This window comes from Cladophialophora psammophila, assembly GCF_000585535.1.
Source record: "Cladophialophora psammophila CBS 110553 chromosome Unknown aczJe-supercont1.40, whole genome shotgun sequence".
Lineage (NCBI taxonomy): Eukaryota > Fungi > Ascomycota > Eurotiomycetes > Chaetothyriales > Herpotrichiellaceae > Cladophialophora > Cladophialophora psammophila.
In genome coordinates, this window is record NW_006912961.1 from 71,556 (window position 1) to 94,527 (window position 22,972).

General features: G+C 52.4%; 9 protein-coding genes across 9 annotated transcripts; 3 read left to right on the forward strand and 6 right to left on the reverse strand.

The window, feature by feature from the left end:
• Positions 1-200: 200 nt before the first annotated feature.
• On the reverse strand, positions 201-569 carry A1O5_12991 (uncharacterized protein; the record flags this gene model as incomplete). The annotated part of the gene is made up of 2 exons (XM_007753560.1): positions 201-341; positions 402-569. 2 exons carry the CDS (start codon positions 567-569, stop codon positions 201-203), a joined length of 309 nt encoding a protein of 102 aa, XP_007751750.1.
• Positions 570-679: 110 nt separating this feature from the next.
• On the reverse strand, positions 680-1,035 carry A1O5_12992 (salicylate hydroxylase; the record flags this gene model as incomplete). Its single annotated transcript, XM_007753561.1, has 2 exons — positions 680-924; positions 984-1,035. The coding sequence occupies 2 exons, from the start codon at positions 1,033-1,035 to the stop codon at positions 680-682; spliced, it is 297 nt and encodes a 98-aa protein (XP_007751751.1).
• An 806-nt stretch (positions 1,036-1,841) lies between these two features.
• Positions 1,842-2,913, forward strand: A1O5_12993 (2,3-dihydroxybenzoate decarboxylase; the record flags this gene model as incomplete). Its single annotated transcript, XM_007753562.1, has 2 exons — positions 1,842-2,143; positions 2,199-2,913. The coding sequence occupies 2 exons, from the start codon at positions 1,842-1,844 to the stop codon at positions 2,911-2,913; spliced, it is 1,017 nt and encodes a 338-aa protein (XP_007751752.1).
• Positions 2,914-3,210: 297 nt separating this feature from the next.
• A1O5_12994 (uncharacterized protein) lies at positions 3,211-5,642 on the forward strand (the record flags this gene model as incomplete). Its single annotated transcript, XM_007753563.1, has 6 exons — positions 3,211-3,281; positions 3,337-3,605; positions 3,669-3,868; positions 3,935-4,329; positions 4,389-4,985; positions 5,054-5,642. 6 exons carry the CDS (start codon positions 3,211-3,213, stop codon positions 5,640-5,642), a joined length of 2,121 nt encoding a protein of 706 aa, XP_007751753.1.
• A 1,976-nt stretch (positions 5,643-7,618) lies between these two features.
• A1O5_12995 (phosphomannomutase) lies at positions 7,619-8,545 on the forward strand (the record flags this gene model as incomplete). Its single annotated transcript, XM_007753564.1, has 3 exons — positions 7,619-7,774; positions 7,835-8,229; positions 8,284-8,545. 3 exons carry the CDS (start codon positions 7,619-7,621, stop codon positions 8,543-8,545), a joined length of 813 nt encoding a protein of 270 aa, XP_007751754.1.
• A 2,405-nt stretch (positions 8,546-10,950) lies between these two features.
• On the reverse strand, positions 10,951-12,915 carry A1O5_12996 (uncharacterized protein; the record flags this gene model as incomplete). The annotated part of the gene is made up of 6 exons (XM_007753565.1): positions 10,951-11,900; positions 11,957-12,115; positions 12,173-12,326; positions 12,394-12,417; positions 12,470-12,669; positions 12,723-12,915. 6 exons carry the CDS (start codon positions 12,913-12,915, stop codon positions 10,951-10,953), a joined length of 1,680 nt encoding a protein of 559 aa, XP_007751755.1.
• A 1,883-nt stretch (positions 12,916-14,798) lies between these two features.
• On the reverse strand, positions 14,799-17,136 carry A1O5_12997 (uncharacterized protein; the record flags this gene model as incomplete). Its single annotated transcript, XM_007753566.1, has 2 exons — positions 14,799-16,625; positions 16,675-17,136. 2 exons carry the CDS (start codon positions 17,134-17,136, stop codon positions 14,799-14,801), a joined length of 2,289 nt encoding a protein of 762 aa, XP_007751756.1.
• A 2,301-nt stretch (positions 17,137-19,437) lies between these two features.
• On the reverse strand, positions 19,438-20,055 carry A1O5_12998 (uncharacterized protein; the record flags this gene model as incomplete). Its single annotated transcript, XM_007753567.1, has 1 exon — positions 19,438-20,055. The coding sequence occupies one exon, from the start codon at positions 20,053-20,055 to the stop codon at positions 19,438-19,440; it is 618 nt and encodes a 205-aa protein (XP_007751757.1).
• A 1,165-nt stretch (positions 20,056-21,220) lies between these two features.
• Positions 21,221-21,929, reverse strand: A1O5_12999 (uncharacterized protein; the record flags this gene model as incomplete). Its single annotated transcript, XM_007753568.1, has 2 exons — positions 21,221-21,614; positions 21,700-21,929. Coding segments are annotated over 2 exons (624 nt in total), but the record flags the coding sequence as incomplete, so codon positions are not given.
• Between the last annotated feature and the right edge of the window lie 1,043 nt (positions 21,930-22,972).

Here is a 22,972-nt window from a genome sequence, read left to right on the forward strand (position 1 = left end):
CATGGTTCATGCACGAACAGGCGCCACGGTTTGATGTCTTTTGCGTGCCGGAACAAAGCCAACAGTCCCTCCACGCTGGCTTCGTGGCTCCACCCCTCGGAAGCGTGGTCGGACTTGGAGGTCGGGAAGAAGCAGTAAAAACTGTTGATTTCCCCGGCCCGGCAGGGTGAGTATACGATCTTCTCAACCCCCACGCCGCCTCAGAATTCGATGGCGCAGTTGCCCGTCAGGTCCAGGAGGCCGAGACGGGAGACTTCGCTGGCTTCGATGACGCAGTGGTAGCAGGTGGACGTAGACTGTTTACGGGTCGTGACTACCCCTAATGTGCTACGCACGGCAGACTGTGGCTTGCCCGTTAGAGATGTCGAAAGGTGCCTCGCAAAAGCAAAGAATGAACTCACTCCGATCCCATCAGCACCGACGATCATATCATGCTGCGCAACCACCCCGTTCTCAAACGTCACAATCCCCTTGTCATGGTCGATCTCCTTGCACTTGTGATTCAGCCGCAGCTTTGCCGGAGTCCCTTCGCCAGTACCCGTCGCCGAATGCATGAGCATCTCGAGCATATTGACGCGGTGAAACATATTGTAGACCTGCGGTCATTTCAGCATTACCAAAAAAAAAGAGTATCCTTGAATCTCTCCACGACTTGAAATGGGAGACTTACCCATCCCCATTAGTCCTTGTAGTCTGACAGATCATAGACGCTCTGTACTTCACCAGTCTTCCAATCGTGGCAGATCAGATTCTGCAACACCACTGTCTTGCCGATGGAGATGTCGACGTTCCATTCTTCCAGCCACCGGGTGCCGTTAGCAGCACAACTGATCGAGGCCCCGACTTCTCCGGCGTAGTGGGCTTGCTCATATATGGTCACGTTGTGGCCTGCTCGACGGAGAGATGTTGCCGCCGCGAGACCGCCTTCTCAGGGTCAGAATGAATTTTCACCCCTGATAGTTTGCTTGTGTCGTTGCACTTACCGATGCCGCCCTCGATAACAGCGACGTCCAACGGCTTCCAACGTTCTTCCATATGGTCTGATGGGTGGATGATACTCGTGCTAGGACCGTGGCCAGGCTAGTTCAACCTCGAGGCTTGATGACGAGAGAAGAGAAGAGGTCTGATGTACTGTTCGAGAGTTCTGGTTTGTTCCACTGAAGCGCTGCCCGGTATTTATTTCAAGCATCTAATATTTGTTCCATCTTCGCAATGTTCCCGTTAGGTTCTTCTGCCTGACAAGGACCCAAGACATTTCTCTCGGATGCCTCATGGATCGGCACCACACCCGTTCCACGCGATCACATGAAGGTGGGAACGATTGACTCGAAGGGAGAGTTCCGAAGTCCGCTTGATATCGCAAGCAGTTTGTCTCTTGGCAGCCTCTTAGGTGAGAAGCTGTACTTGCCTCTGACGCTGGTTGCACCTCCTAACAAGAGACTCAGATCGCGATTCGCTGAGGTGGCGGGTAATGCACGGTGCGCTGCCCGCGCAGCTGCTCATCCGCCATATCGTCAGAAAAGGGGCAGAGTCTGACCGACCATATGGAACCATTAGAACCACAAGAAAGGCTAGCTCATTGTCAGACAAGGCCGATTTCTGTCCGTCGGGTATGGGCGTGGAGTATTGGAGAAACGGTATCACGAGGAGTTGATCTTCGACTGATATCCGACCGGACTGACGCCGGAGCTTTCCCTCGTTGCACTCGCCTCAGCACCTGTAATTGTTGGAGGAACATCTCTTTGTTAGACCGGTCAGGATACAGCCAAAACGTCGCTATAAAAGGAGTCATCGACCTTGGAAATCGACGGTATTTGCATTTCAGCCCTGCTCGATTCAAAATGCTCGGCAAAGTAGCCCTCGAAGAAGCATTCGCTTTACCCCGATTTGCGGAGAGAACAAGATGGTGGGCATCCATGTTCGCTGTGAATCCAGACAAGCATGCTCGGGAAATGAACGACATCAACGACATTCGAATTCAGTACATGGATAAATATGGAGTTGGGTATCAGATTCTGTCGTACACGGCTCCAGGAGTCCAGGATGTCTTCGACAGGAAGGAAGCAGAAGCGTTGGCTGTTGAGATCAATGACTACCTCGCATCAACGATCAAGGCTCATCCAGATAGGTTTGGAGCATTTGCGTAAAACTCATCTACCCTCCGATCTGTGCTGAACAAGTATTAACCCCTGCCCTAGCACGCTGTCAATGCATGATCCTAAACAAGCAGCAGATGAGCTTCGACGCTGCGTTCTGCAGTATGGATTCAAGGGTGCGCTGGTGAACGACACTCAACGAGCAGGTTCTGACGGAGACGACATGATCTTTTATGACTCGGCGGAATGGGATGTCTTCTGGTCGACGGTGACCGAACTGGATGTCCCATTCTACTTGCATCCTCGCAATCCGACGGGAACCATGTATGAGAAGCTCTGGGCGGCGAGGAAATGGCTCGTTGGGCCTCCACTGAGTTTTGCCCATGGAGTCAGTCTGCATCTCCTGGGGATGGTGACGAACGGCGTGTTCGACCGACATCCTCGACTACAGGTGGTCATCGGACACCTGGGCGAGCACCTCCCTTTCGACCTTTGGCGGATCAATCACTGGTTCGAAGACGTCAAGAAGCCGCTGGGGCTGAAGGAAACATGCAAGAAGACGATCCGGGAGTATTTTGCCCAGAACATCTGGATCACCACCAGCGGGCACTTTTCGACGCCGACCTTACATTTCTGCCTGAACGAAGTCGGGGCTGATCGGATCCTGTTTTCGATCGACTATCCGTTCGAGAAGTTCGAAGATGCGTGTGAGTGGTATGACAATGCCGAGATCAATGAGGTGGACAGAAGGAAGATTGGCAAGGACAATGCGAGGAAGCTGTTTAAGCTGCCAGATTTCAAGGACTGCGATGCGTGATATTCACCCAATGCGGAGTACAGCCTCGGTAGCCCATAAGTAGCTCTTAGGCCTGCAGCCCCGAGGCATTAACTAGAATAGGCTTTATTATGGGCGCCCCTCTCCTCTATGGACGCTCATCTAGTGGCCGAGTGCCTTATCTTGCGTACCTATGTATTCTTTGACTGTGGGGGCCCTCACAGGCCTTGTCCTTATCTGCCATTGTGCAATCTCCACCCTTCACCTCGACAATGACTCTTGTCCTAAGCACACAACCTTTTGATAACGTCCTTCTCCTACACTCTGGGTGGCGTCAATATGAGGAGAGATGCCTCGCCCCAAGGTCCGACCAGAGGATCGGCAGCGGTCTGCGAAAGCATGCTTGCCGTGTAAGGCGTCAAAGAAACGCTGCAACGCTCAACAACCATGTTCCAACTGCATCAGGCGAAGAGCCACATCATCCTGTCGCTATGTGGAATCGGGTCATGCCAGGCATTCAGCAAAGCCTCAATATAGCCAGCCACAGGCCTTCAGGACATCGGCGGATGAGTCCAACCAGTTTGCGAAAAGACCCAACTATGTGACTTCAACGTCCAGAGAGGTGTCGACTCCCGTTCCGGGACGCATCAATTCTGTCCCGCGCGACGTGCCCGCGTCAACTGGCCAGAGGCTCACCGGAGGCCGAATGCTCCTCAATTCGAAGGGAGAGAAAGGTACGCATCTGCCCTATTTGTCACTGGATGGGCTCCGAGCACCGAAGTGCTGATGGGTTGTAGTCTACATCGGAGGATTTGCTTCCCTCTCGTTTCTGCAATTCCTTCGCCAGACCATCAGACAGCAGATGGGGCCATCTCTGTTTACCGAAAATAATCGTCGCCATGTCATGCTAGAGGCCACAAGCCCTGAAGACACAAATAACAACTTTGTCGAAGACGAACTCCAGAAACGAGCCATGATCGATGTCTACTTTGCTGCTGTAAGTTGCATCTAAAGTTTTTTTTTTCTTCTTCTTTTCCTCTGAGGTGATCACTCACCTTGATAGACAAACGGAATCTTGGACCTATTTGCCAGAGAGGAAGTTGAAGCATATTTGCCAACTGTGAACGCTCCAGTTGTCGAGAAACGTGAGTATATGACGGCTGCTCTCGACCTTATCGTTGCTATCGGGGCACAATGCCGAGCGGCAGATCAATTCGATCGACAGTATGCCGTGAGACTCTTTTCGCGAGCGCAGAAGACTGCTCTCGCTGGCGGCCTCGAGGATCCTTGTCTTGATATGGTGCGTTGCTTCCTCCTCATGACGTTCTACATGCTGGGAGCCTGTCGAAGAAATGCTGCTTTCATGTACATGGGAATTGCCAGTCAGGCTGCCTCCGCCCTAGGCCTCCATGTCACCGAGCAATATCGTCATTTCAATGCTTCAGACCAGAGCGTGCGGTAAGTCGTCGTTTTCGTCGTCGATGGACCTCATTCTTCCACCCTACTGACTCCAATAGGCTACGCACACTGAAGAGCCTTCGGGTCCTGGATGTCATGTATTGCTCGATTCTAGGGAGGCCTTACTCGACGGGAGCAATCAGAACCGACCACGTCGCATTGAACAGTATAGACATGCACACGAGCAAGTCTCGCGACCTTGCATTGAATGCCAGCTTCCGGGCATGTACGATCATCACCGAGATCACCCAACGCTTTGACTGTGACGGATCCATTGGCTTCCGCACCGCCGAAAGATTCCTCGAACGTCTCCAAGAATGGAGCGTCAGCCTGCCCGATGACATGCGGCAGTTCAAGAAGCCCGTCGATCAGTCCTTGACACTGCCGGAGCAGGAGCAAATGATTGGGAATATCCACGTCTCCTGCATATATTACTTCGCGGTGATGCTCGTGACCAGACCGTTCCTGATCTCACATCTGATGCATCAATTGACTGGGAGCACAGGCGACGGCTCCGTCGCAAGGGAGACATCCGCATCGCAAGCGGATGTGGTCGATGTGGCTCAGGCTTGTATTGACTCGGCCATTCTCATGGCCAATATGTGCTACGAAGCCCTCCAGTCCGGTATTCTGCTCAAACAGATGTGTATAATGAAGTAAGTATCTGGCCAGCCCCACTCGTGCCTCACGCGCGGATGGTAACCAGGAGCTGACTTTCTCTCAGGGCCTGGGTCTTCGCCGCCGGCCTGGTGTTGGGATTCTCGATGTTCGTGCAGGGCGAGTCCCGCTTCGACATGGACGACTCATTCAACAACGCGCGCGAGGTCCTCCGAAACCTCTCCGTCCACAGCCCCCAGGCTGAGCACTACTACGAGATTCTCAGCGGCTTCGCCGACGTCATCCAACGACACCGCCAACATCTCTCGCGCGAAAAGCGCCGCTTCAAGAACAAATACGTCGACCAGATCTTGACGCTAGACGTCAGTCCGAGCGCCGCCGGATCTCAGTCGACGTATTCCCCGCGCACGCCGCAGTCCAGCGACCATGGCCTCGGGGTTCCAGACACTGCCGTGGCGAGTGGAGCTGCAACAGGAGGAGGGGGAGGGGGAGCAGGGGCAGGGGCAGGAGGAGAAGGGGCTGTAGAGAGCGATTTTGATTTGCACGGAACGCTGCAGATGACCGACTTAAGCCATTGGCCACTGGAAAACGGCGGCGGCTTCGACTTTGGCATGTTCGGATGGGACAACTTTGCCATGCAGATTTCAGAAAACTTCTCCTTCGACACCGAGCCCGTCGTTTGGGACGTCACTTGAGCTGGAACTGGAAATGGCCCCTCTCTCTGAGGAAAACAAAAGCATACAGCAGCGCCGAGCGTTCTTAGGTGCAATGTCGAGACACAGTTCTATCACTAGGACACCACCACCGAGACTTACAGACTTGTCGGCCAGTCTTGGCGACCTCTTCCAGACGCTCTGGCACAAAGTCAGTGTGGTGACTACGAGCAGTCCCAGCCACCCCTGCCATGCTGCCACGCTGCCACAATGACCACGTATTTGCCGAAGAAGCTCAAGCCAACAATTTCTCAGAAGTTAATGAGGAATTCAGGTTTCGGGATATAACAGAGCTAGGCTGCTGACCTAGGCGAGCTCTTCTACGCAAGACAAGTCCCAGAAGCCGGCTGACCGCAGAATATTCGACACTGGAGTCGCTCCAAGGGCTGTCTATGCTCTCCGCCACAGGTCACAAGTTCTGTGCCAATGCGCGTGAAGCGAAAACCCGAGAGAATGTACATCTGGGCGTCAATCATTCAAACGAAAATGGAGAGGGAAACTCCTATTCCCTCTCCCCCAGTGCCCACTCAGCTTTGGCGGAATGGCATTCGTCATCATGAATTCAGAGTTCGGTCTATGGAATTCGACTCTGCTTCGGCCGTCTTCGAAGCTGACGGGGTTGTTGGAGGCATTGTTTGTCCGGGTTGGACCTGTGGCGCGGAGGAAGGAGAACGCTTGGGGGCAAGGTTTGTTGGCAGTTTGGAAGATGGAGAGATTCACTTACCTGCGTCTTTCGGAGGGAAGAGTTCAAATCGCTTCTTCTAATTCAGCCTGGTGAGGGTTTTCATATACCACGATCCTATTCAAACCACAATGGAGGGTGGTGACTCTGTCGGTATACTGGCCATTGCTCACCGGCTGGCGTCAAGTGTACTCAATTCATGTCAGCCTTTCATCAGCATTTTCAAATCTCGCATGAGGTCATGATCATAAGAGGGGCCAGAGAGCTGGGCTTGGTCGGTTCTTGGGTTGAGGAGTGGCTCAGTAGGGAGGATTGTCGTCAATTAGAAACAATCGGGCGGTGCACAAGTGGTTGTGGCACAGGTCGGCAGTGAGGCCAGGTACAAAGGTGTTCGATGGTGCGTGGTCCGCCTGCTTTATGTAAGCTCACATCTGCCGGAAACTGAACAGCGGCCTCTAATCCTATTTTCTGTTGTAGTGTGGTCATTTGTCTTCCGTTTTCGCATTGGGTGGCTATGGAACAAAATAAGGGCAAATCGGTTTCTTTCGCTGTAGAGCCTCACTGATTCAAGCTTCATTTGACCTCACATAGGCCCTTGTCCGTCGAGCTCACGGCTTCCGACTGCCAGACGTTGAAATCAAGCAGGAAAAGACGATGATGGATGTAAGTTCTTCGGCTCGTACTGCAGGATACCACGGCGTGGAAGAGTCGGAGCTTTCAGGCAGAGACCCGAAGGAGCCAGTCAGTTTGTCAGTGGTGATAGGTGGGCAGCGAGTGAGAGGAGCATGGAGGAGGTGAGAGACGGATGAGAGATGGGCATGTAGTATACTTACTCATCAAGGGGTCTCTGGTGTTGGGGCTACCTAGGTGGTTAAGCGGCTAAGGGGCTCTATGCCTAAACTGGAGAGGTACCCTTGAGGTGTCCTTATCGTTGGTGACTGTGCAGTGATGGCGCCAATGTGACTTGTGCGGGCCCAGCCGGTGCCATATGCGGGGCATCACCCTTCCGCCAGCTTCAAGTCGCGTTCACCTGCGCCATCGCGGTTGCGGCGACGCAGCTGTCCATAGAAAAAAAAAGTGCCACGAAGTTACGGTGAAACTGTCCTCTACTCACACCCCGAAGGTGAAGCTGTGCCTTTCTCTCTCTCTCTCTCTCTCTCTCTCTCTCACATCTGTCTCTTCTTGTTGTTTAGAGGATATAAACAACCCCCAATCTTGATCTTGAACCGCATTCTCTTCCCCTCGTCTCCCAATTGAACTCTTCACCGCCGCAACCATGGCCGAGCTGTATCCGGATCTCAAGGACCGCCCAGTCAAAGAGACTATCTGTCTTTTCGATGTCGACGGCACCCTTACACCTGCACGGCAGTCTGTTTCTGCTGAGATGCTCCAGACACTGTCCAAGCTGCGACACAACTGCGCAATCGGCTTCGTATGTGAAGCCCTGGTCAAGTGAAGGGACTTCCAATTAAACTGACCCTTGTTGTACTAGGTAGGAGGCTCAGACCTTGCCAAACAGCAGGAACAATTGGGCACTCCGTCTCTTCCCGTCACCACCCTCTTTGATTTCTGCTTTGCCGAGAATGGCCTCACAGCCTACCGCTTGGGCCAGCCAATGACCTCTCACTCTTTCATCGAGTGGCTGGGAGAAGAGAAGTACCAAAAGTTGGCTAAATTCTGCCTGAGATATCTCTCTGAGCTCGAGGGCCTCCCTCGCATGCGTGGAACCTTCATCGAGTTCCGTAACGGTATGATCAACGTCAGCCCGGTTGGCCGTAATGCCAGCAAAGCAGAAAGAGATGAGTTTGAGGCTTGGGACAAGACAAGCAATTGTAGACCCCAGATGATTGCGGCCATTGAGAAGGAATTCCCCGATTTGGGACTTACGTACGGGCATATTGGCGATCATGTGCGTTTGCTTTGAGCTGACACAGACCGCAGGTACTCGATCGGCGGTCAAATCTCCTTCGACGTGTTCCCCACAGGATGGGACAAGACCTATTGCCTGCAGCACATTGAAGCCGAAGCGGACCCTACAAAGGGCCTGTCTGGAATTCAGTACAAGAACATCCATTTCTTTGGTGACAAGGCGTTCAAGGGGGGTAACGACTGGGAGATCTACACCGACCCTCGAACCATTGGTCACGCTGTCAAGGGACCCGAGGATACCATTGCGCAGCTCAAGGAGATCTTCGACATCTGACTTGCAGCGCGCCTCTGACTAGCAAATGGAGATGAGGATTTTCTCTTTGGACTCTCAGCATTCCGCCTTTGTGCTTCAATTCTCTCCATCCACTTTCTTCAGTGACAGGGAGCGATTACACGGAGCCATCGCTTTAGAAGGATCTACCAGGTCGGAAAATTGATTGACCGTTCGGACGATAGAGCGATAGACCAAATGGTATGTGGCCCTACACGGGAGGCATGAGATAGGATCGGAAGGATTGAGAGATGGACTCGAGCAATTGAATCCCTGAGATGACTTGATCTGCATTCCTGTCCAACTTTTCCATGCGTCGTCGCAGCGAACATATGCATTATTCAGTCCTTTTCGACGTCCCGCAGCCTGATGATCATTACTCAGTCAGCGTTGCACAAACACATTACTGCCGAATTTGCATCCTTGTGCTGAAAATTGTAAAATGTGATGTATATGTCATGCACTACTATAGGCCTCTTTCTGTTCCGCCGCAATTCCTCGTCACTATTATACCGTCCTTCGGCCGTACATATATGACCAGAAGTACCCACAAGTGGGCAGTATGGATCAGGCTATTCGAATAAGCCCAGTCCAATCCACTCCGGGGCTCATCGCTCTCCCACACGAAGTTCCAAAGTCCCAAGTCCAAGGAAGAGGACAAGTTTCTTGTGTTAGAAAGTTCGCCACGCAAGCGGCATCGCTGAAAATAGTAGCTTAGAGCACCTAGAAGTGGACGTACAGGTCGAAATACTGTAAATCACCATCCCATGTTATATACTATATCCCATCTACAGTCAACTTTGCCAAGTAAAGTCTTGGCACCACTAAACTTCCACCTTTCTCCATCCTTTTGCTCTATATTACACATTAATATAAGCTCCTAATAGTCTCCTCAAGGGCCCATTATAATAGCCCAAGTTTCAGAGTACTTAGGAGACTCCGAGGGAGTATTGTGATGATTGGTAGACTAGGCGGGCCAGATAGGCGCCCTCGGTAGGTTTTCATCTCAACCACCGCCTATAACGTCTGCCTGTGTACAAACTAGCCGTAGAATAGGCCGGGGCATGCCAATATCTATAGAAATCACAGCCATTGACCTATAAACTGAGTGTTGTGTTGCTGAATAGGCCGTGAATATCTATGCCAAGAAATTACTTAGCAAAGTTGACTGCAGATGGGATACTCATCCCTCCTCTTTCCTCTTTGAACTACGCTAATACCTACCGTGCTCTTCCGCGCCGTACTGTACTTGTACTTGTATGTAATAGTTAGTTCCCGTGCAAAGCCAGCGCGGTGTCTACCCGTCGTCTTGTCACATCGCCGCCCAAGGCCCACGGCCCTGACCCGGCGAGTCTCGGGCGTCAACCACTGACACGTTGGATCCAGATTGTGGCGGTGCAGCAAACCCAACCCAATCACCCAAGCAACCCGCCAATCGCACGGCGGCGGACTGAGTTGGCTTGAGTTGAGCCACGCAAGCCGATGAAGCGAGAGTTTACTTGTTACGGCAATACGACAGATCACCGCATCAAGATACCCAACTGGACCGTGGACGCGGACGGATCCGGCACAACGTTTCCTTCTGCGCGAACGGGAGAACAGAGACGTGATGTACTTGTTATGCTCCGTAGCCACCAAACGAATCACAACGGAGGAGTTCAATATGGTTTTGTGGCGCTGTGGCACAGGCGAGGGCATACGCAACACTCACCACCATCACCCATGTCACGGAACAATTGCGTGGGATAGGTATGTGCAAACTGTGGTTGAACAACCAACTTAGCGAGCACACCACCACCAAGAGGAACCCAACGACTATATGACACCCGAGTCAAGGAGATACATAATTATCTAATCCCTTCTCCCCTGGAGACGATGGACTCGCTTCTCAACCGCGATTAAGATCGAGGGGTCGTCCTCCAATGGCCTAGTGATCTATTCATTTGGCTTCATACATTCGGAATCATTGGGTCTGTTCTATTTATTCGACAATAATACCATACCCTGTCCTACCTTGCTCTCCTCTCGGACCAAGCCAGGAGAGAAACGACACCCGACACATCACTTATCACTCTCCGCTCTCACCCCTCCAATCCAGAATGCGAACCCTCCGCCGGAGCCTGAAGAAAGGCTGCGTCATCCCCGAGCAACTGTACTGGGGTATCGCGCACACGTTCTGGCTGTTCTGGGAATACGGTCAGATGGTCAGGCGGGCGCCGCATTGAGAGACAGAGAGAAAAGAAAGAAAAAAAAAGAGGTCATTGACTGACAATTGGAATTGAACCGAGTCGGTACGAAACAATAAACCTGGAGTATCTCGAACAGTGGTGTTGGAGTCTACCGCCTGTACGTCTCCTCCCACTATTCGCTATGGAGAGTGTGCGACTCTTGCGGCACCTAGGGATCCATTAGAAGATCGCTCTGCTCAGTCTCCTGCCAACGCTCATCTTCCTCTCTGGCTCTTCATCCTCTGGGATATCCTGAAACTCCCTCCTTCCAGTGTCGAGGTCCATGTCACGAATCTTCACCATAAAAGACGTATCTCTGGTCCAAAGCTTCCAGAAGGCAAACAGTGCCATGACTATCGGCGCGGCAATGTAACTCTCAAAGAACGTCTCAGGGTCCGGATCGCCGCCGAGAGGGAACAGGGAAACATAGAATGTTGCCGCCAAACACAGCACGACGAGTGACACGCCGACCCAAGACCCGTACACGCCCAGTTGCGACTTAAACGGCAGGTCATCGAGTGAGCGGCCGGCAGCTTTCCATCCGGCACGGAAACGGATGTGGCTGTAGCAGATGGAGCCCCAGACGAAGAACGACGACAGACCCGTCAAGGCGAGCAGCCAATTGAAGACCGTCGCACCAGTGGCGGCCTCGTTAATGAACGCCAATAAACCGAATGCCATTTGGATGACAATAGGCCACACGGGGCGGCCTTTCTTATCGATCCACGCCAAAAACTGGGGACCCATGCCGCCCTGAGCCAGTGCCTGCATGGTGCGGGTAGAGCCGTACGTACAGGAGTTTGCCACTGACATGACGGAAATGGTGATAACAGCATTGAACACCGAAGGGAGACCCTTGACACCAGCGTACTTGATGGCAAGCACGAAGGGGGAGGCTTTAGTGTTTGCGCCCGAGGAGTTGAGAAGGTCGGGGGAGCTGTTGGGAACAATGATGCCCATGATGAGCAGCGAGACAACATAGAAACCTGCGATGCGCCAGAAGACTTGTTTGGTGGCCTTTGGGAGCGACTTCCTTGGGTTGGCGGCCTCAGCGGCGGCGAGGCCAACAAGTTCAGTTCCCCCATATGCGAAGGCGGCAGTGACGAAGACAGAGCAGAAGCCCTTGAAGCCTAGAAATGATATTAGCTTTGCGGTTGACTCATCAACTCTGCAAAACATGTCTTACCGTTACGGAAAGCCTTGTTGCCATGTTCGGCATCGTCCCAGTATCTGAAGCCGATGTATCCACGGTCATCGCCAGGGATACCGCCACAGTCAACGATGATGCCAAAGATGATGAATCCTAAGACAGCAAGGATCTTGATTACACCAAGAACAAATTCGACTTGTCTTCGTCAGCTCGATTCCTTACTCCCAGCTCGGCCTGCCAAAGGACACTTACCTTCTCCGTAGCCCTTGACACCAAAGAACTGGACAATGATCAAGGTAGCGAGAAACACAGCAATCCAGATACCGATATTGTAATGATGCCAGTAGTCGATCGTTATGCCTGCTGCAGTGATTTCGAAGGGAAGTGTGATCAGCCAACCGATAGCCTATCCGTCTGTTAGCCTGATATTATTCACATACTGGCACGGGCGCGAGGCTCTCGAAGACGCTCACATATTGCCATCCCATGGCAAAACCCTGCTCTCCGCGTCAGTGAAAGATCTCAAAACAGCGGCAAAAGGTCACGAACCCAGGCAGGGTCGATAAATCGCACCCCGTATACGTAAAAGGCTCCATTGACGGGGTACAAAACCGCCAATTCGCCGAGGGCTTGTACAGTGCAAAGCAACATGGCACCGATGATGACGAATCCGAGCACCAGTGAGGCCGGACCCCCAGACTGCAAGGCTGAACCAGAACCCACGAAGAGACCAGCACCAATTGACCCCCCTACACGACAACTATTAGCACAAATGTCGACTCCCGAGAGTGGGACAGCCCACCGATTGCGATCATCTGCATATGTCGACCTTGCAAGCCACGGCTCAGCTTCGCTTGGCGATGGATTCCTTCTTCGACGTCGTGATTGTCATCCTTGGTCGCGTGAATGACTCCATCTTCGACATCGTGGGCGACGTTGGTCGGCGCTACCTTAGAGGCTTCCGATTTCTTCTCCAGGTAGAGAATGTCGGCCATAACGAACGATTAGATGGGAGTTTGAGAGTTCTTGTCAAGGATGGCCGAGATGAGAAGAGATCCCCGGCTTTTATCAACGTCAGGCACGGGGCATGCAGATTTAAGAAGGTCAAGCCGACCCAAGCATGACTGTTGATTCCTTGGCTTTGGCTTATCATGATGCCGCCTGCCTTTACAACGCCGTCGTCCACTTGCCTTCTGCCATGCCACGCGATCGCAGGGTTGTGTGATGTTAGACGGAGGCCGCCAAGGCCATGGCACAGGAAGGTGGTAAGGCGGGAATTCTCCTTATTGAGCATACCGTATACGAACCAGTAAAACCTCACTCTGGCTGAAGTGGCGTATGCACTACTACCACGGAGGCTGCTTGGGATCGCCTATTCAGACAGGGCTGCTCTGCGACTCGAGATAAGGGGATGGCTTTGGCAGGTGTCTGAACCAATCATCGTCGAGCTAGACACCGGCCCTTCAACCTTTTGTGTCCAGCATCAGGAGAGACGGGGCTGGAGTGACACGCGCACACATTGGCGATCTCTGGGAATATGACATCTTTCCGCTGCTCTTCGGGTTACAGCGATCATAAGATGGCCACAAGCTCCCCGTTGATCTATCACCAAAAATGCACAGATCCCCTATCTCCCACTGCAGATCGCCGCCAGAAGGTTCTTAGAAGGATTCTTGAAGAGGATTACCGGGTGTGCGCCTACGGTTCCCCTCTGATAAGCAGGTGACATTTGTGTCTATACTCCGGTCTTGTTGTCAGCTGAAGACGCTTGGCGCTGCCATTGTGTCACTGCAAGCGGCGCTCGTCATTCTTAGACAGTGATGACGGAGGCGCGACCGGACGAAGGCTACTCCGTAGATGGGGCTGGCCAGGGCGGACTTGGGGACGCCGGGTCTCGGCAGCTTATTAAGCGTGCGAGTCTCGAAGTGGGTGAGTAAAGACGGAAACCAGTTATTAGCCACACGATTGGCAAGCTGCAGAGTCCATTGGGGATGGGTGGGTGTTATAATAATGTGCAACAGTGAATAGAATGGTCGGTCAAAGGCGTTCACAAGAGTTCAGGGCTGCGCCCAGCGGCTTCTCGAGACAGCACGTGACGGCAACGTCATTGGTGCGTCTCACGTGACTATATCGGCTGGCGACTGGCTCGCTGGCCTTCCTTATGCACGCACTTTGTACTAGGGCTTAGGGATATCACTGCATTCTCGGCATGTTTCATGGAGAAGGCGACTTCATTAGCAGCACAGCCCTCTCCAGACAATACCAAGATGCTCAAATCTATATCCAAAGCGGCTTGGAATCGCCAAGACAATACTAAGACAACAGGGCACGCCAAATTCTTCGCTCGTCAAGTCCACTCCGGGCATGGCCTTTGGCCGGAGGCAAAGGATTCAGGAGGATTACAGTGAATGCTGGGGGCCTAACCTTCTGCATTCAAGAAATGTCATGCTTTGATGAGATGGTCAAGCTAGACCCATCGCGCGAAGATGAAGTCGTGCTGAAGGGGATGAATGCTCTGTTCGAAAGCCATCACATCTGTGCTTCACAAGCGACAAACAGGGTAATCGTGGAGGACAGGACAATGGACTTTCCAATCGATCGAGCTGTCGATCATTTCCTATTGGCATCAAGTCGACCTGGTCGACGATCAATTTCAGACATGATAGCTGCTGTTCAGCCAAAACATTGAAAAACAAAATCCCACCCCAATGAGTTTTCTCAATTCAAATCGCCCTTTTCAGATGCTCGACATCAGGGAACAAGCCCTACGTTTTCAAGCTTCGTATCCATTCAGATTCAAAATCCGAGTAGTCATCCACCAACGCCGTCGCTTCGATCGAAATAAGGATGTAAAAAGGCACCAAAATGGGATCTCGAATCAACGCTGGTACTGCGGCAGCTCCGGCCCCGTATGGTCATGATTCAGCATCTGTACACTGTACTCGTCGTCCATCATGGGTGCCGTTGGCGCTAAAGAGGTAACGGCGGCGGCCTCTGCCACGTGCGCCTCTTCCTCTGATGGCGGCCCACTTGTCTGCGCCAGAAGTCGACGTCGTTCCAATTCTTGCTTGTCATCAGTATGTCCGGCACCGCTGGTTGAAGAAGGGGGTGGAGGTGGGGATGTTGAGTATGGTCGGACAGTATCTCCAGATCTTGCTGATGTGACTGAACCAGGAGCATGCAGCGTTGAAGGTGTCATGCTTCCGTCATTCTGGTTCTCGACCACATTTGGTAAAGGGTTTGAGGACAGATTCGGGGCGGTTGGTGCATACCGCAATGGGCCGTTGGAGCTTTCCCCCTCTAGTGGAGGCTCGCTTGGGAATAATAGTTGCTCTTGTCTTCGTAGCCGTGTTTTCTCGTCGACCTCTTCTTCCGGCGCAGGAGGAGGTATCATCTCGGGTGCCGGGGTAGGATAAAAAGCTTGGGAATTCTGATCGTAACCATAATCATATCCATAGCCATCGTAATAAGGGTATCCCGCTTCATCGTGATACTGTCCATCGTAAGCCTCATTATAATATTGCCAATCCTGCCAGGGTTGGTCTGGTTCTTGAGTCAGATCTCTAGAATGCTGATACTCTGCTTGCTTGTTCTGTCGTCTTTTCCTACTGCTATCCTGGGTACCAACCACAAGCGACATTTCGAATGAGACGACGCTTTTGGTCCGACGTAGTGGGGCTGTGTCTAAGATATGGAGAGACCACTCTGAAGTTATTTGATTGCCGGCATCAGAACTCTGAGAAAATGTTGGCTCGCTGGAGGTGAGTCTTGGCCACAGCCGAGTCTCCCCGATCTTTCCAAAGAGATCGACCACCACTTCGACATGGTAGGTGAAGGATATCATATCGCCCGGAACGTTGGCAATGGTTGGAAAAGCATTGTCGGGGACTTTAATAGATGTTGTTATATCGGCAGTCATAGTTGCCGGGTTGACAATCATCATCGTGGACGTCTGAGCGAGGTCTTTTCGGAAAACACTGTTGGGTGAAGCTGCCGAAAAGTACAGTCCTCCAAGGCCTGTCCGGGACTTCGGATAAACGTCTTCGTATTCCATCTTCTTATCCTTGCCTGATCTGTTCGGAAGTGGAAGTGGAGGATGCATGTCAATTCTGCACTGGCGGTATAAGGTTGCAATAACCATCCCTCGCACATCTGCCTTGGTATGTGCTATGGATACTCTGATCGGGATTGTGTCCCCTGGCAGCGCTCCATGTCGTGGAAGCTCGGCGGTAGCGGTAATAGTATTGGCGGAGGATGAGGTCGTGTTACTTCTAGCATCGCTGTTCTGCGGACTTGGATTTTGTGGAGGTGATGCGTCGTCCGCGATCTGAAAGCTTGGGCTACTTACCGGAGTCGCATTTGTCTGCATCGTTTCCTCGCTTGGCGCGGGACTCAGCGGAGGATTGCCGATGGAATGGGTACTCCGGCTGTTCGTGCTGTGTTGAGTGTTATTTCGGCTCAGAGGGCCAGCGCCCGGACTTGATGTCGTCTGGGTGGTTAGGGACGACGCCGGTTTGACGACTTTGACTTTGCCACGTTTAGAGACGGGCTCCAAGGTGATTACCCGTGATTTCGGTGTGTACATGTGCTCGATATCGATCAAATCTTGAAACTTGATTTTGGTACTCCGACTGGTCACAGGGCTAATTGTCGTTGGGCGGGTGAGAGTGGTGGTAACCAAATAAGATATTGTTCCTCGTTCGAACTATCACAGCGTTAGTGTCATGGCAGGGGCAGAGAAGCGGCCAACGTACATCGATTGTGCTAGGAAGGCCCCTTGAAGGAAAAGGGACTTCGAACGCAAACTTGTAGACTTGTTTCTTGAGGAAGCCACTGCCACAGAGAACCTGCTCATGCTGGAATAATGACACCAGACCGTTGCCATGATATTGCACCCCTCTTGAACCCTTGCCATTTATCAAACTCTCAGGTGCCGGAAGACCCTCGCCCGGGGGTATTTGGTGTTTATAAACCTTCGCATATCCATGCAGATCCACAACCAGATGGGTGATGTCGAAACCCTTGAAGACAGTGAGAATCACATTGCCCTTAACGATCTGACCCGGCGAATAGACTTTGAATGGATCTTCGGGTTCAATAGCGATATCAAACATATTTCGAGCATGCTTCCCTAAAGGATTGGACAAATAGGACAGTATGGAACGAGGCCGAGGCACTGGCGGATTGGGGTTCGTCAGCAGTGACTCGAGAGGCATCGCCGTCAGGACCAGAGCCATTCACTGCTATAACGGCGACAACGACCAGAGCATTGTTGGTTGGACTTTGTGGGAAGGGTGCGTGTTTTTTTGAGGGCGAGGTTGGTAGTTCGAGATCGTCTCCAACCGATAGTGTGGCTCAGTTTGTGCATCTACTAATGAGTGTTGCGCTGCGGCCGGGAGCGACAGTCAGCTTCGTCATCAATTAGGCTCGATGCCTGCGCAATAACTCGGGGACCACAGCGCCGATTTGTACGAGTTGGTGGTATCAGGTATATTCCGACTTAGCGACGCATGGCGAAGCGCTGTAGGTGGTATATCTCCAGGAGACGTCGACAGAATCCTCGAATGGTCACGTTCGACCTGTAGGCGGGCCGGGGGGGGGGGAATATCGGGAGTTTCGAATGGGACTTCGACAAGGCTTGCTCCGTACGTCGCGGCGACCGAAGGAGGGAGGGAGGGAGGGAGGGTGTGTCGTCGATCTTCCCAATGCCGGTACCAACGACAATGCGCAGTTACCATGTATGGGGTTTCGAGGTTGTAGGTAAAATGGCTAAGCTTCGGTCAACAGTGGTAGTGTACCACGTTGATGGAAGATGGAGTAGCTGGATTAATGCTTGTCTGCGAATTCAAGCTTCGGAGCTTGGCAGGTCGAGAGTTCTGTGGTCTGATCGAGGAGGAAATGACAGGAGAAAGGGAGTCGGGAGGAGGAAGTGGGAAGCCACTGGAGAAGGGGGGACAGAGGGCGTCGGGGGGAGCAGGAAGAGGTTTAGGGTCGCGGTGGTGCAGGCGTGAAGGTCACGGCGAGGGGCGACGGGGGGCGCGAAGTTCCAGTTGGTAGTTGGTAGCCGGGCTGCTGGACTTATCTAATTTGATCTAGAACGGGTGGTTCGATGGTGGGTGGTGAGGGCAGGGGAGGAGTGGTCCTCATTGGCATGCCGTCCCGTATCGAGGACTGAATTTTCCCTGTGGGTTGCTCTGAGTTTTCGACGAGGAGGACGTGCATGTCAGATTGCTGCTTGCTAGTTAGAAATAGTTAGCCATGCACCGTTCATTCAATCCACTGGCAGATTCCAGGTCAACTTGTCCACGCTGTCGTTGTCATCGGATATTCGTCGTCCAGTGGTGTTGGTCCACTTCAGCTTGATTTATTTTGTGCCTCCTTGTTCCGTACGAGGTGCAGGATGGATGACAGGGGAGGTGGGCGTGCGTAGCCGGGCGAGGAATCTGCCTGCAGCGGTGACACCTTGTGTGGATTCGTAGATACGGGAGGATGTTGTCGAAGCCGTGAGCGTCAAATGAGAATAGGTAGGTGTGGTGAAAGGTCAGTCGAGGATCATGATGGATGAGCGACTGCAGCTGCAGTGGCTGTTTACTCGGGCGCCACTTTTAGGCTGCTGCAGGCTGCTCGTCTGCGCTGCCTGTTAAGCTTTTCCCTCTCTCGTGGGGCAGGTTTGGGTAGGTCCCTGAGGGGCACGAGGAGGAGCAAGGGCAGGCAGGGGCTAGCCGGCAGGGGAGCCAGGAAGCATTAGGTAGGGGGCGCTTCGGGTGGAGTCGGTGTCCCACAGGCGGCCACAGGGAAGGAAAACCAATGGCCACCTACTGGTTAGGGGCTAAAGGGCCTGAGTAAAAGGTCGGTAGGCGCCTTTTGGGAACAGAACCCCATCTCCGGGAATCCAACTTGTCCTAACCACCTCGGTGCCACCCACAACATGAGAGATGACACACCGTCTCCGAAAATGATCTAGACGTGGATAGGGAGCGATCCTTGTGAGCAGGATGGCGTCAGACAGCGCCTACCCAGTACTTAACCTAACCTACCCGGTGAGGCCATCAACCCTTGCAGCACCTTGGACCTGGATTGACCTGGGGTATCATCCATCTGGGCGCCCCCAAACATATGCCGAGCATGTGGTTCTTTGCCGGTAACTGCCTATGAGGGAGATTCCTCGCTGTCACCTCGTACACATTCCACAAACAAAGCTGACGGTCTCACACCCCGGTTCAGCGCCCTTACCCTGTCCATCTGAACACGTCGCGCGTAATGCGAGAGTGGCTCGACTAGGCCAAATTTTGAGCCTGCTGCATCTGCGACAAGCTAGACGCAGAAAAGCTTCCTCACGTCAAGCTTTGGGGATGATCTAGGCCCTTCCACAAGCTCCGTCTAACCAATTTCTGCCCTCGGAACCGGTCTCTGCAAAATTTGGCCGTTGGTGACCAGTACTTGTACTGTAGATTTGTTTCTCGGGCGGACACATGACCAACCTCAAACCATCAGGCCCATGTCTTGATGATTCCTTCTCAACGGCGCTGCCTTTTCGTTGGTGATTCGTCCTCTTGCAGACTGTCTTCTGAAGAGTCCTTTTTGGACGCTTTTTGTGGCTTCGCTCGACCCTTGACTTGATATTTGGACAATTTTGTTTCGTCGAGCCCATGCTCGAGTCCCTCGGGTTCCACGAAAACCATATCCCCGTTTTGCCCTAGGGCCTCCTTGACCGCTTCCTCGAGTAGAATGCCGAAGGCGATAAGAGCTGTCTCATCAAGGGTCCGAAAATCAAGTGTCCCTTGTTCTTCCGTGGCCCGACTGTAGAAATCCGAGGCGTACGCATGGATTGCTTTGAGCATATCAGACTCGGGCAGCTTTTGGGTTCCAGGAAGTTCTCCTGCTGCATCATACGACTCGTATATTGTGTGCTCCGGAATGGTGGATCGGCGTATAAGGACTTCCTCTGGTGCAATGGGCAGAACATTTTCCGATACCCTCTGTTCTGCATTCAAAAATCCATTCAAGCCTGCTCTTCCCGCCACCGCATCATAGACCGTGACTTGCTGTGGTGGCTTAGATGAATGCAAGCCTCTGTCCGCAGCATTAAGCAAAGCCGCTTCGCTTGAAGCTGCATTTTCTGCAGTGCCTGCCATATCCGTTGTCTCTCCGTTCACAGCGATGCCAATGCTGGATCGAGGGGCAGTCGATGCTATTCATCGCCGAATCTTCCAAAGCGGGATGATCACAATGTTTGTGAAATGTTGAGGCTCCACAAAAGGGTGCCTGGAAAATTGACGCCCGTACCTTGTATGGCTGGAAAGGTCGAATGTCGCACAACTAACGAGTGAGTTCAGAATTACTGGCGTGCTGGGCAAAGCTGGGGCGATAGAAACATTACGCGAGACCCAAGGACCCGGTTTCTCCTTGTAGCCCATTCTCTTGCCACTTTCACTTGTCCTCGGCTCACCTTCTTCACTTGGAGTACATCGTATGGGTACATAACGCAAGGCCATCACACTCCCGAGGCCAAGCTAAGCCTAAGATATTGATTTGGCCTTGCTTAGCCTTGTTGATCTTCCTGCATCCTTAACCGCCCCGTACTCGGCGAGTTGGTATGAAGTTTAAACTAGCACTATGATACACTAGCTAGAATTAAACCAGGAAGCAAAGTGGAGCTTATCTAGTATCGGCATAGGTTTAAAAAGAAGAGTGTGAACTGTTGAAGACCGAGTTCGAGCTTATAGACCCGCGCAGAAGAACTTCTCGATATCAGCAACAACGGCCGGGGCTACCATTCCTCCGCCCATGCTGCTCGAAGCTCGTCAGCGATGCAGACGGTGCGCCGACCGGATTGCCGCTGACATTCTTCGATAAGCTCGAGAGTACGCCGCCGCTCCTGAACACCCTCGGTCACCAATCCTGCGATATACAAACACTGCGTGGAGATGAAATTAAAGGCGTCGGTCATTCCGGAACTTGCAATGAGGACAATTTGTTCGCGCGATTGGTTGATTAGCCGTCGCACCGAAAGTGATTCAACTGTAGAGGTAGAGGTACTTCGCCCCTGTCGCTGAGATGGAAATGGAGGTCCACTAAGTGCCAATAGGATTTGACTTGCATGGGACATTTGGATTCCGACAGCTGCTTCCTTCATCAGCCAATGCTCGAAATGGCATTCAAGCTTGCTGTTCACTTACCACAATGCGGAAACACAAACCACATGGATGAAATGTCGGGTGAATACTGGTGCGTTGTCCCTTCTTCTTGTTGGCTTTCCCAAAGCACCCGACTTGCAACGAGTCGTGTCATTGACGGGGGGAGCTTTCGTTTCCATTGTTCGAGGCCATTTTGAATTTTGGTTCTCATCCTTTGTTTTGCGTCCAACGTTTCTGCCGTCTCCGCACTACCCAGACCATTTTCATTATTGCAGAAGCTTATACACTGTCCGAGCAGGAACATGGCACGGTTTGCAATCTCTTCGTGAGACATCTCATCAAATGAGTCGACCGCACGTGGTTCCCAGTGGTGTTCGTCCAAAAACATACGGCGTCCGGCGTGCAAAGCTGCCCATATATCTGATCGATACCATGTCCAGTAAACGACCCCTTTTATCCCTGGTGAATCTCCGTTCACTTGCCACAACTGAAGGAGAGAAGCAATACCACGGAGGTGAGAGCCGAAGTTCTCGCCGACTACGTCCAGCATCTCATAACTATGTGAGAGGTTCTAGTCAGTAAAACCTGATTGTGTTTTTGGCAGAAAATAACGCGTCAAGAAGCAGGACAGGCGAATCGTACCTGGAGAGCATGATGCTGGATGCCAGGATTTCATCGCTATGTGCCGAATCAGGTTTCATCAACAGGGTACTGAAGGCCTTCAGGGCCTTTTGATAGTATTGCACCGCGACGTCTTCCTTTATTTGAAGTTCATCTCCCGCCTTTGTCAAAGCCAGTTGCTTCGCAGAAATAGCAAGACACGAGAACAAAACTGCTGGGCACTCGAGGGCTAGTATGGGGACAACAGTGGAACACGGATTCTCCGAGGAGAATGCTTCAATCTGACAGAGTCAGTTGGCCAACTTCATGATGTCCCACGTGGAAGACGTGTCCACATACCCATCGCGCAACTCGCTCCACAAAGTTTCGAAATATAAACAATTCCAACTCTGTTAGCTGGAGTGCGTTATTGGATCCCAATGCCTGGAGAGGAGAATGGGATTTTATTGCGCCTGGATAGGAAACGTTATTCGAGACACTGCTGCGTTCCGAACGATCAAGCCCATCATGCCTCGGACACGATTCGCGAGGAGAACAAGATACGCCGCCGAGGTGTGCATGTAGAGGGGGCGGAATCCGAGTTGGGATTGTACGAAGTCTGGTGTGAGCTTCGAGCCGAGCCGAGCCGAGCCTTGTTGACTCCCGCCAAAACAACAGATTTTGGTGATTACCTTGGCTCGAGTAGGATAGACTTGCTGTGCGAGGAATAATTTGCCGAGGCAGATCTTCATCGAAGTTGAGATTTTTGAGGGTGTTGTTCTTCGATCTCTGGGATGGATCGCCCGAGGAAGACTGGTCGCTGAGGTACTGAGCGAGGACAGGTGCAAAAGAGGCAGGCGTCGTGACAGGCTGAGCCTCGTCACTAGTCGGTGATTCGAAGAATGCGCCAGTCGCTTTCGAGTTCAACGCGGTATTGGAGCCAGTCCTGGATCGCCCGACATCGCCTCGTTTTTGATTATCGAACTTTTCAATGCCGGGACGATTTCGACCTGGCGACCTGGCTTCGTACAAGCACGGCCTATTCTTTTTGGTACAATTTCCGCAAATGGGTTTGCGTTCATCACATTTGACCTGCCTTGCCCTGCATACACGGCTATACGTTTACCACTTCTGGGTCAGCAACATGATGACCTTTTCGTTCGGCCAAGAACCAACAGGAGTAGTTGGTAAGAAACTGATCAACGTACCACCCCGTAGTCACGCGAAGGCGTGTGATGGAGTTCTGAGATCCATCATTGCAAGGCATTGTACCGCACCTCTACTTCTGATCTTCGTCTCGAGCCTCGTTGCGAGA